At 42.0% G+C, this 13127-nt stretch overlaps 1 protein-coding gene across 1 annotated transcript in view; it reads left to right on the top strand.

The window, feature by feature from the left end:
• pigk (phosphatidylinositol glycan anchor biosynthesis, class K) overlaps window positions 1–13127 on the top strand; it is a 40049-nt gene that overhangs the window by 11823 nt on the left and 15099 nt on the right. Inside the window, exons 9-10 of the mRNA XM_084057626.1 lie at window positions 3752–3924; window positions 10651–10726. Of these exons, the coding sequence (XP_083913752.1) occupies window positions 3752–3924; window positions 10651–10726 (249 nt within the window). The remainder of the gene's footprint in view (window positions 1–3751; window positions 3925–10650; window positions 10727–13127) is intronic.

Raw genomic sequence — 13127 nt, forward strand, 5'->3', positions numbered from 1 at the left:
ACAGATCGCCTGTGCCAGCTTTAACATTGAACTATATTGTGACTGATCAGAAAGAGGACTGAGGCCGAATCAGAGCAGAAGTTGACCAGAAACAGAAACGGAGTCCTCCTTTCAAATAAACATATAATGTGAACGCAAAAATAACACTTTTTGTTGGTCCACTTCAAGAAGACTGAGTATAATGAAAATGTATTTGTATAGCGCTTTTCTAAACAATGTTACAAAGTTATTTTACAGACAAAATGTCAAAAACAACCAATAAAACAAAGAAGCAGTAACAACAGCATAAATACAACAATATACAGCAGCAGTTAAGTAAACAAGTAAAGTATCAGTTAAAAGCAAATAAAAAGTGTGTTTTCAAAAGTGTTTTAAAAGAAAGCACCGATTGAGCTAGCCTCAGCTTCTCTGGAAGGGCGTTCCAGAGCCCAGGGGCCCGAACTGAAAAAGCCCGCTCACCCCGGGTATGGTTTATTTAAAAGGACTATAAGTTGAAAACACACGTTCAAACGTGCAACACCTTAATGTTGCCATATGTTATAAAATCTAGGAGGGGACGTGGTGCGTGGGGATGAAGGGGGGGGCATGGTAAATTGACAGTATGCTCTTTACTTCATACTAAGACTACATCACTGTCTGGTTTACTGCAAGTAGGGATTCATCCTCATCTAACCTATGAGAAGCAGTGGTGTGAGTTTCTAGGACAAAGTTTCCTATGTGGATCCAGGCGTTAAGCCTGATTTATGCTTTGGCAACAAAGTGCCTTGGTTAAGCTTAATTGTACTAATGCAGGACCTGTTTTTGTGACTTAATGGTTGTAAACAATGGGGGAAATGACTTGGCTTCTATAAAAGGACTTTGTGACTCTTACAACTCAAATAGTGAGGCAGACTATGTTTCTCTCCATCTTATTATTCTCTCTCTCTCGCATTATCTAAATTTATATAAACTGGCTAGTCTGTAAAAGAACCCACAGGGCTCGGATGAAATCGTCAGGGGCTGCCAGCTAGTCCTCAAACTGTGCAGTAGCTTGTCTAATCCCACGCTGAAACATTGCTTGCCTTCTGCAGAGCGTGTGTGTATGTGCAAACTATGCTCTGGTGACCTGGCCTGGTGCCCGGCTGTTGCCTTTATTGCTCAGAGCCTCACACTCCTACAGAGATAAACTGCCACCTAAGGCCACCCCCCCCCCCCCCACACACACACACACACCCATACCTGGGGCCCCACCCACTCTCCCAGGGCATTCAGTCAAAGACTTCAATCCTAGACTCTGTTGCCGTGGTCCGATCAATACACTCCGACTAATGCATATTATTCTTTTTCAATTTACCTGTTTCTGAAAATGCACTCTTTGTTCTAGGCTTTTCTTCTTCTTTTTTTTTTGCAGCATTAAGGATCAATAATATAGATTTCCCTGTTGGTGCCAGAATTGTTTGTTTTTTTGTTAAATCCCATCCCATTTAGACTTGTGCTCTGATGATGTCGATAGAATCCGCTGTCCCTCTGTTTTCAATTGGTTGATTGACGATCAGTCTTTCTTGACCTAAAGGGTTTCCTTTTTCTTTCTGTCTGAAGAGTGTGCTCAGATACAAGGCCTAAATCAGGGGTGTCAAACTGGCAGCCCATGGTCCGGTTGCAGCCAGTGGGGTCGCAGTCTGGTGATAACGATCCAAACAGATGACAATAAATATTTTTTGAATCGGTTGCGATTATGGCAAGGCATGGGACTGTGGGGGGATTGGGGGTGGGGGGGGGTTATGATTATAATGATACTAAACAGTTAATACTTTTTGGGCAAATGTGAGTGAAATGCACTGTATGCATGCAACTAGTACCTTTTCACACTTTCACACACTGACGGAATGACAGTGGAGGCAACCACCAAGGTACCAACCTGCTCATTGGGAGCATTCATGGTTTTATTGTCTTGCTCAAAGATGCATCAATATAAAGCCGGGAAGAGCCAGGGATCAAACCGGCAACCTTCCAGTTCCCAAACGACCGCTCAACCTCCTGAGCCACAGCCGACCACCTCACAGTTAGCCTGGTAAACCCCTCCCTCCGGATATCTCATTTCCATTTGATATCAGGAGTGAGTCTGGCCGGCAGGCCTGTCTGGGCGTTTCTGCGGAGTTCAACTCTCCAATCAGAGTCCTCGCTCATTGTTCTGTGATTGACAGTGGAGGTTGGCCAATCAGGTGGAACCCAAGTGAACCCAAATGGAGCCGAGTGCAGCCGACCAAAATGTTACGGCGTCCGTTTTATAATGGAAGTGGGGGAGAGGCAGACATCTACTTTACTTACAGCCTTGAACCTTTTCAGCGCTTCCGTTGTATAGACTGTATAGCGGAAGCACTTGAAAACTTTGTGAGCCAATACAGTCTGTTTCGAATCTCGAGAGACTAGTGTTGCTCTGCCTCTGATACAGTAGTTTTGATGCAGAAGATGAGTTATGCAGACGTGATCTTTGCGCAAGGATTAAAGTTCTCAGTCGCCGCGACTGATTTCAGTTTTTTTACTCAGATTAAAAAGTATTCGAATGGGTCAAACTAGCGATAGAATACATGTTCTATTGCTTGAATTGGTAATTCATGTTCAGAAGCATCTTCCATAATGGTCTGGAATATTTCATAAATGCAAAGCTTAAACCTTTAATCTGTGATTTCTTCAACTGGTTGGCTGTATGTAAGATCAGCAAGAACATAGGTTTAGAATGATAATACCTAAACATTATAATTCTACATATTGTTCTATAGGGCTGGGGCGATACGATTTCAAATCAATTATTAAACCATTATTTCAAACGTTTGCCTCGATTATGATTAATGAACGATAAGTTGTTTTGATAGTTAAAATAGATAAAATAGCAAACCTGCAAGCTTGTGAGCTTGTAGATTGGCTATTATATTTGCTATAGTGGCTATAATACAGGGTCAAGTGGTTAATCAGACTAATCGATGTATTCAAACTCAAATTTAGGTTCACAGATTTCACAAATCATAGACTGGGAGTTAGGGAGGCCTAACGACCGTTTACAGTCGTGAGATTTCTATTAGCTTTAATCCCTGTCTTTGCGACATGTTGTTCGATGCTATTAGTCCTGATTATGTGAGGGACAAGTGTGCACCATGGGTAGGTACTCACTTTGAACACTTCTCTGACCATGTCAGATACTGTTGGCAAGCTGTGATATTAATACACAGTAAAATCCTCAGTGTTAATTTAACTATGAGAGTGTACAAACATATGTTACATTTGTACAGTCATGGAGTTACAAATGGAAAGATTAACACAGAATGTTACTGTGTAAGTCTGTAAGATGAGGGATAAAAACAGTGTTCTTGGCCTTTTGATCCACATCATCGAGTCTTGACAGCTTATTAGCCGCCGCAAGTTTTGTGGTCTTTAAAGAGCCATGCACAGTGTGATGGATGTTTCCTAAGTGCATTGCCGTACCACGGGGTGCATGCTTTAATCATACCATTGGTCCCAATGGGAACAGAACCACAAGCCCTTGGAGTCTCGAGTATAGTTGAGCCATACCAGTCCACTTAAACCAATGTGGGCCGTGGGGGATGTTTTGCCAAAGAATTGGCAAAACACTAAAATTGTATTGCTATTATAACTTCAATATATAGTAATTATAATACGTAAAACGTTTTATAACCATGAAAAATGAGTTGTCAGATGGGTGCGCTGCAAACACTTTTCTGAATATCTGACGTTAATTGATTGTGCCTTCTTCTAGTTCAAGGTATGCCCTAAGAGCCAGTGTGTGTCCACTCCGGGCCACCGTACCGACCTGTTCCTGAGAGACCCGGGGAGTGTCCTCATCACCGACTTCTTTGGTAGTGTCCGCAAAGTGGAGCTCACCACGGAAACCATCAACTTGACCATTACCGAAGAGCCAGTAGAGGAGAGGTAAGCCGATATTTAACTTACGGTATTAGTGATAATGTTAAAATCACAATTGTGAAATTATATTGCTACAGCCACAAGGCAGCACATTTGATGAGTGATAAAATGCTTGCAAATAAAAAAATAGAAGAAACAATTATATAAAAAATCAGTGAATCAAACGTTACTCTGCTAACTCCATTAAAACCCTTTCAGCATGTATTTATTATTATTATAGTGCATATATCAAACCATAGCACCATACTCTAGACTAGAGGCTTATTATTGTCAAACCCAAATCTTTGGAAAGGCCCTTTTCTGAATCAGAAGTGTAGTGAGTTTGTCCTCTTCCGAGGTCTAGCTGGATGGGGTAAAGAAATCACACCCTGTGTGAAGGAAGCGGTGCCTTTGATGAGTTAGCAAAACTGTTTTGGGGGGTAAAAACACAACATAGCAAAAGGAATTGTCAGATTGGAATGGTTGTGGTGGTTTGAGGGAGTTGCCTCATGATCTATGGAGACAAATTGTTGCCTCATGATCTATGGAGACAAATTGTTTTGCCAAAATTGGCCTCCTGGTGGCGCTATAACAATGTGAAAAGGGGGGCAATTCTTCCTGGGCCTAGTGGGAATATGCGTGGAAAGTTTCACGGAAATTGCACACTGCGTTCATGTGGTTTGTATGTGTTGCTTCTCGTGCTCATCCGGACGGACGGACGGACGGACGGACGGACATAACACACAGACACGGTCAAATGTAGAGCGGCTGGCACCGCTAAAAACGAACACGAAACATGGATTGAGCTCATTTTGCCTTTTGTCTTTAATGGCAGTGCCATGGGACAAATTCTTTGATGTTTAGTTACAGACACAACACGGCATTGGTTGCCGTTTGGAACTCCCCTCATTAGTTACATTGATCCTCTATTAGTGATCTGCTCTGTGAACTCTGAGGATGGAATATGGTCTGTACTCTGTATAGGCCTCAGGTCAGTATGCGTACCCCATGGGTGATGGAAGACTTTATATGATTGATCCCTGCATGTCATGCAAATACTGTATTATTTTATGGAAGGAACAACTAACTCATTTTCTCCTCTTTGTTTCTGTGTGTAAATCTGACAGTTCCACTTCACACAACACACACACACATTACTTCCCCCTACATACAGTACATACTAACTAGGTGTAATAATTGGCTTGACCACTAGATGGGGGTAGAGAGCTGTCATCAAAGTGATCATTGTTGATTTTTCTGCATAACCTCATTTGTGTTTGGGTAAACATCATATGCTCACTGATATTGGCCATTCCCCAAATACTATAATCCCTTAATAAGGACACTCATTTAGAGCATTAGCAAACCCATAGCTAATGTACCAAAATGTAAACAATCAATCACACGATTGGCTCATTAGGCCTCACGTTGGCTATAAATTGCTCCCCTCTACAAACAGATGCGAAGGAAATGAAAACTTAGGTTCCCACTTATCTATTTATTAATTTCATCAAGCAGGCCTATTAATTGAGCCACTGTGTGGTTATAGCAAAAAAGAATCCAATTCTAATGCTAATTCACAATTGGAGCTAATTGGCACACATTGAGTTTCAGTTATCGGCTGTCCAGTTAGCTGCTTTTGCCTTGGGCTAGTTAGTCATTACTTCCATCAACCTTTCCCACATTACTTTGATATTGATTAGCAACAAATACGGCTGGTCGAACCAGCCTCCAGCCAGCACACAAAAAAAAGATGTGATCTGTGTAATTGAGCAGGCTTTTGCCCTAATTCTAGAAGCGTTTCACCAATTATGATGTAAGAAAGTGGCAATATCCCTTTCATGTGATCTTTTTTTAATGGGGCATGATTTGCTGATGCACTGAATTGACTCATATTTACACATTTTATTAAGGACAAAAGACTGCTTCCAACATTCAAAGGTCCAGTGAAGACTCAGATTGCGTATGTTATGATGTGATGTGTTTTCATCTATGAGACTTGGGGAATGTGGCTGTAATGAAGCCGTAACCCTAGTGTCCCTATTCTGCAGACTGCCAATAGGCAAACATTCAGCAAAAACAGCAGATCTAAAGGCTCACAATGCATCTCAATGTGACTCATTGTGAGCTTGTAGATTGGCTATTTTCAGTCAAGCTAAGTACAGACCCCTGGGGGAACCCGATCATTAAAGTATATACTTGTAGGCGTAGGGGTTAAGTGGTTATGGCAAGATATCCAGATGTATTTTTTTGGTTATCAACTACAGGCTTTTTAAGACGAATAATTACTGAGAAATGCCTGAAATGGTAGGGCTGTAAGAGCTCTGTCCGAAAGCCCTTGGTAAGCATTACATTATAAGCCCTGACAATGGGCTATCGCCAGTGCCACTGGTGTTCACGGAGAGGACTGCGGATGCCCTCTGAAACAAATTGTGATTAAACATAGTGCGGTTTTAATTCACTTTCGCAAGCTCAGCCAGCCATTCAGACAAGTGGAGGTGGAGATTTAGTGGCACTGTGTACACGTCACTTGCCCTGTGTCTCTCTCTCTCTCTTTCTTTCTCAACGTTCCTCGGTCTCTCTCTGTCTTACTTGCATCTCCAACCCCCTCCTCACTCATTACTAAACAGCTGTTTTTTCCTGGAGGAGTCACAGGGCCTTCCATTAAGTGGATTACCCTGGATGCACAAGCTACTTTAATGGACCTCCCCGGTCTCCTTCATGACCTGTGGACCTTATGCTGCAATGAGTTGGTTCCCTTCGAGCCATTGCTTACTGTTGGCCGAAATACATGCTCCTACAGGGCGTGCCGCAGCACCCGAGATAATTTGGAATAGAGGTGAAGCTATCAAATTAGAAGTGAATTTCATACCTCATTGCATCAAAGAGTAAACGTAATTAAATAACGCAACGCATGTGGCCACACTGCGGTACTGGAGAGAGATTGCAGGAAGAAAGGGGGAAACATGTTCTTAGGTCGATATGGAATTAAACAGGCCATTAGCTGAACAGGTGTTCAAATGAATATTTTGTTTGACCCTGAGATGGCTGGAGTCACGGGCACCACCAGTATTGGTTGGAGAAGTGGTGCAGGTTCATTTTTGAACCAAGTAAGTCGATTGACAAAGCCTCACTGCAAATCCTTTTATGTAAAACAAAGTTGTAATTTGAGTTCATATCCTCCTGCTAAGTGAGAGAGGGAGAGATTTGTGTGCAGGCAATGTCTCTCTTGTTCACTCTCACCTCCCTGCCACTCGGTTTCTCACATATCTGATACGCCCACGCAGGTTAGAGTATGTCGAAAGGTTCAGCGGTAGACTGTCTTCCCGACTGTCAGGTCTGTTTTCCTGTCTTCTTCCCCCCTATCAGGCAAAGAAACTCTGTGTTCTAGTGCGTGCACACAAACGACGGACAGAGAGATGGAAGAGAAGACAGGGACTTGCCAACATACAAACTTACAGGGTAGTAAAGAAAAAGAAGGGGCGGGGGGGTCTGATACAGAGGGAAGTTGAGAGATGGAGAAATGCACATGCGGTAGGGAAGAGAGAATGGGGAGCGACAGAGAGAAGTACAGACTGCTTCACTCAGTAAGGGGTGGATGGAGGAGGGTCGCAGTGGTGAGCCGACATGCAGGAACCGACAGCCCTGTCCACTGGCTAATCAGTGAAGGTTGACTTCAGCCAGAGAGCCAAACACTTTTACTGTTTACTGTCATTCATCAGTGCTCTGTAGGGTGAGAGATGCCTTACCGTCTATATAGAAGATAGTCAATCTGGGGCACCGATGGCCTAGTGGTTAAGGTGCTTACCATATATAGGCTCTGTTGCAGCCTGACAGCGAGTCGCAGATTCGATTCCCAAGCCTGACAGCCTTTGCTGCGTGTCACTCCCTGACTCTTTCCCCATTTCCTGTCTTATCTTCACTATAAATAAAGGCAGAAAATACCCAAAATATGTTATGTTATGTTGCCCCCAAAAGTGTTATGTTAAATGCCCCAAAAGTGGTCAATGGAAATTGGATTTATGCCGCACACCAGATATGAGTAGCCATAGCATTGTATAGGTGATGATGGCCGAAAACCTTTTGTGAGATGCCATATGGACTATTAATCTAAGCAAATAGACTGCAGCCTTTTTCTTCTAAAAATATTGATTGACAACTCCAAGTAGTCAGAGCACAGTGGAAAACATTGCGAACAATTTGAGTAGCCATGGGTAACACATTTTAAACACATTTAACATGTTGAATCTGCTTGATAAAATACGCCAATTTTGAATTGATTTGGGCAAAGATGAAAGCCATTTTGTTTTTGCCTTGTTAGTTTTCAATGGCGACTAAGGAGACATTTACATTTTCCCAATATAGTCGTTATAAAACCCTCTTGAAGCGTGTCTAAAGATCCTCTAAAACATGTCCAAGGCTACTGGCTGGTAGGAGCATCTTTTTTTTTTTTTGTAACTTATTTTTTATTGTTTTCCAGTTAGAACATTCAACAGTCAAATAAACAAGTATAAGATTGACACACAGACAGAGAAATAAAATGAAATGAAAATAAATGAAGTAGGTAGGAGCATCTTTTAAAGAGTTGTTCAGTTCAGCCTCCACTCGACAGTAACCTGGAGGCAAAGATGTACGTCAGGCAGCGTGGTGATTCACCTCACTGCCATTATACGTGTCTTTGCCTAGATGCGCACTTAAGTTCTCACAATTTAACACAGTGCTTTTTCATTCAAGTCATTACAATACATTTTATTTTTACCGCACTGAACCAGTGCTTTTTCATTCAAGTCATTACAATACATTTTATTTTTACCGCACTGAACCTATTTCTACAGAGAAATATTTTTTGTTGTAGAATCATTTGTTTGGGCCTTTTCAGACGGGCCTATTTGTGAGGCTCTATCAGTTATCTAGCTTAACAGAGTTTTACAAACTGTGGTCCTTTTCTTTTGGATAAGATGCTAGCAACATGCTTGTCAGTGATAAGACTGGCAGGGCCATTCAGTTACCAAGAGAGGCATTCAGCTGATCCTTCAATCAACAGTGAGCTGGAGGCCGTTGACCTAGACAATTACCCTGAGTAAAATTGGAGTGAATGTGTCAGAGAAAATCAGAGAAAATTAGATTTTTCTAAATCCTTTAACATTTGATCGGACAGGGCTGGGTTTGTTGTGATCACATTATTTCCGGGTCTACTGTTCTCCAGAAGAGTGTACTCGTCAGTGGCAGTCAATGAGTTAACAGTGACTTAGAGCTTACACAACACTCCGCTTGCCCTGTGTTTATCAATATATGATACAGTATGTAAGAGACTGGCTTGGATGTTGGAGGGATAGGAGGTTGATAACAAGGCCCGGAATAGGAGGTTGATAAAGTGTGGCTGTGTCGTTGCAGTTATCTAGAGAGCACCTCCCATCACGGATGGATCATTGAACTAGAGCCATCGGTAAATTCTAGCGTCCCACATCTATCAAGACTGAGCACACCACAGTGATGTTACTTGTTATTTGTCCTGCATCCCTGAGGTACAGTATTAAACTATGAAATTAGTAAACTCACTAATTGATGCGTCCAGGGGACGCAACCTATTTAATTTTACCCTGATAATGCTACATTGTGAAGTCATAGAAAAACTAAGTAAACCTAGCATTATCCACTGGAGATAGCCATTTTATTACCATCTGTTTATCTCGCACAGGGTAACACATCTCGATTTGGGAACAAACTTTGACACAACACCAGCCTTAACTGTGATCGTCTGTAGCATGATATCAGAAAGTGTGCATTAGTTCGCTAATCGCTGTAATTTATAGTCGGTGAAAAGGGGGGAAATAAGAGTGGGGAAAAAAAGTATTGGTTCATAAATTATGTGCCAGTCACAAGGCTTCACCATCTGGCAAGAGAAACTCTTGAGTAGATTCCTCTCCTTGACCGCTTCCTTCTTCACCACAGCATAATGGTGTCCCTCATGAAAAAAAGTGTAGCCAGGGCAAAATTCTCTTAATATGCTTTTTCCACCAAAATGAGTGACGTATGCAGGTTTATTAAACCCGCAAGAAATAGGCGATTGACTCCTTCCCATTGCCAGTCCATGAGTTTGCCCTCTCTTTATCTTCTCCGGCGGTGCGTGCTGTCCTGAGGCAATACGCTCTACAACTATTGCTTGCGATTATGAAAAGGCAGGGGGCTGGGGAGGTTATGATGGATGATTCTGATTACAAAAAAGTTTGAATTACTTTGAACACATTCTCTTTAACTTTGGATCAAAACGATTAGGCAGGTTGTAATCTTTACTTTATAAACAACTTTTCCGGTTCGCACACATATATTTCTAAGGCAAATGTGGAGCCCATGCTCTCCTTATTTTCTCTTCACCTCAAATCAGGAGAAGCTCTCTTATAGCATCACGGCAGAAAAGTGTCGAAGATGTGCACTCATACCCGCGTGTCATTCATTTCCATCACTGATGGGAGCTGGAGCCAATAAATTCTGTTGACTACTACGGCAGACCTAAAGTTATTTGTCCCGGGAATGATTGCTGATTGAAGCCATTCCCAGTAAAGACAAAAGCCCCATGTAAGTGGGTGTTTTTTTGTCCAGTGGGAAAGGGGCTTTACATGGGTAATTAATGATGTGTTATTGACTGTGTGTCTGAAGATCATCATTTAGAATTCAGAGGATTCAGCCTGTACAGTATGTATTAAAAATGTCTTGCTATAGATTCTAAAGTTAGACGTTGTCCTTTCTCAACAGGCCTATGCATGGAGATTTGCAGAGGGGAAGGCAGTCTTACATTGACCAGCTCCCAGTGTCTGAGATCATTCATCAGGTATGTATATCACACATACATTCACAAAGGGATCAGTCTAGGACATTACCCATTCACCACGTAGCTCGGAACACATCCATCACCTCAGGCATGCATGCAGTCTCACACACACACACACACACACACACACACACACACACACACACACACACACACACACACACACACACACACACACACACACACACACACACACACACACAGGTCAGTGGAGGACATTGCTGATTCATAGCACAGTTCTGTACAAATTAGTCTCTAATTAGTATATCATCATGACATTTCCACTGAGACATATTTTCCCTGACAATTGCCTCTGTATGTGTGTGCGTGCGTACATAAGACGCCTCATACACCTCCTCCAATTCTGTCATCGGAGACGTGTCCGTGTCAGTCTTAATTTCAAGGCAGAGCAGAGAGTTGCGCGTGGCATCCACGAACAGATGTGTTTGTACTGTTTCTATAGCAACCGCTGAGAGTGTGAAATGCAAGCACGTACCGGCCGCTGTGCGGAAAGGCCACCGTGAAATCCAACAGAATGGAGTGGTTAAGGGGAGGAATTGTGTTTCCCACAGCCGCTGAACGCAATAGAGGCTTTGTTAGAATGACCTTCAGTAAAAGAATGCCCATCACCGTTCCACTTCTGAAACTCGTGTTTTGCGTTCAAACCGCTGCACCCGATGTCCTGTATCATTTATGGAATACTCCTGTATCACATTTTAAAAAAAAACATTTACAACCCATAAAAGTTACACATAATAGTATTTGTGCTACAGAAGCATAAACACTTTCCACAACACTTCGTTTTTATCAGGGTGAGTGAAAATATTGGTCTATTAATGTTTGGGCTTGTTTGGCTGTGGCACTAAAGCTGTCAATGTTCCTTGTGTGTAGCTGTGAGTAGAGTGTATAGTTCAATGGGTAGCAAGAAACATCGCTAGGACATGTATCTCTGCTGGCATTACAGTCCCACTGGGCCCACCCATGCTAAAAAGAAAATATATGGATTGGCACTGTAGATAAAAGCTTCCACCAAATAAAATGTCATTTTATGTTTTTTGTTTGTTTGACTAAACTCCTAAGCACTGTTGTGAAGCTGCCTTCATGTAAATCTGCAATGTATTAATTCTTCCCTGAAAAGCTAAGCCGCGGTCTCTGGACACCTGAAGTGTAACCTTGAATATGGCAAAGACACATTTTTTTTGTATTAACCAATCAAAATAGGATATAATGAAATGCTTGTTAAACAAATTAGGAAGTGATTGCACTTGAACGCAATGATTCTTGTAGACATTAATAGTTTCCCATGGTGCCTCATGCCATCTCCCAGGGGAACCCATTTCAAACTAGGAACAAGGGATCTGAGTCATCGCCTTGAGCCTACTTTGTTTTGTTTTTTAAATGGGTATTATGGTAAACAAGTTTTGTTTGGTCTTCTTGTCTGGTCTTCTTGGGTTGTGTTCTGCTGTCAGAGTTGTTATTGATGAAGCTGTTGAGAATTTCCCCTTGTTGTGACCTTACACTGCGAACAATTAGCATAATGTTGCAAATTACATTTCTAGTTTAGTTAGCTACAGCTGGTTACAGCTACAGATGTGCCTTAGTGAAGCAAAAAGTGAATCTGTTCATTGGAAATGTGCTTTTGCAAGCTGTGAGACACAGCCCCCCCCCCCAAAAAAACATTGCATTGTCTTCCTACAGATGGAATTATTACTTCAGTCAGTCAGGGTCAGTCACTATATAAAGTGAAAACATTATAGTGTGCAGCTAATGGGTCAATTTGTTCACTCTCAGTTGAATTTTGCAGAGAGCAATTTTAGACATTGGACCTCTATAGGACATGAATTGCATGTCTTTTTAGTTCTGAGGAAAATGTCAGTGAACATCGGCGACACTGTGATAAACAAAGGAACAACAGTCAGACAGGCTGTGCTGAATCAGTAGGGCTACAGTATCATTGCCCCTGACATTGACAATGGACAGAAGGCCTCCAGTCAGTTGTTCCAGAGAGCGGAGGCTGAGCACAGGCTTGATCCCTATCAAAGGTCTATAGAGCATCATGACAGGAACCAAGAGAAGGCTCCACACGCCCTAAAGCACTCTGGGAAATCAACAGAGGAATGTGCCAATGGGCTGGCTAACAAAAGGCTTGTTTCATATCCATTGAAAGGACCTGCGTGTCCCATAAACAGTTTTTACCCCTCAAAGTAGTTAACTACATTTAATTAAACTAGAAGTTTAACTATTTTGCAGTAGCATGCCGTAGTTCAACTGCATTCATGTGTTCATAGTGATTCAGGTCATGAAATTACTTTTTGTTTCTTGCCATTTTCTTTCTTTTTCTCTTTTACACCATTGCTTCTCTACTGTAATTGAACCCCCTTTGACCAGCCCCACCCACTTT

Source organism: Gymnoscopelus microlampas (genome assembly GCF_963454915.1).
Source record: "Gymnoscopelus microlampas genome assembly, chromosome: 5".
Lineage (NCBI taxonomy): Eukaryota > Metazoa > Chordata > Actinopteri > Myctophiformes > Myctophidae > Gymnoscopelus > Gymnoscopelus microlampas.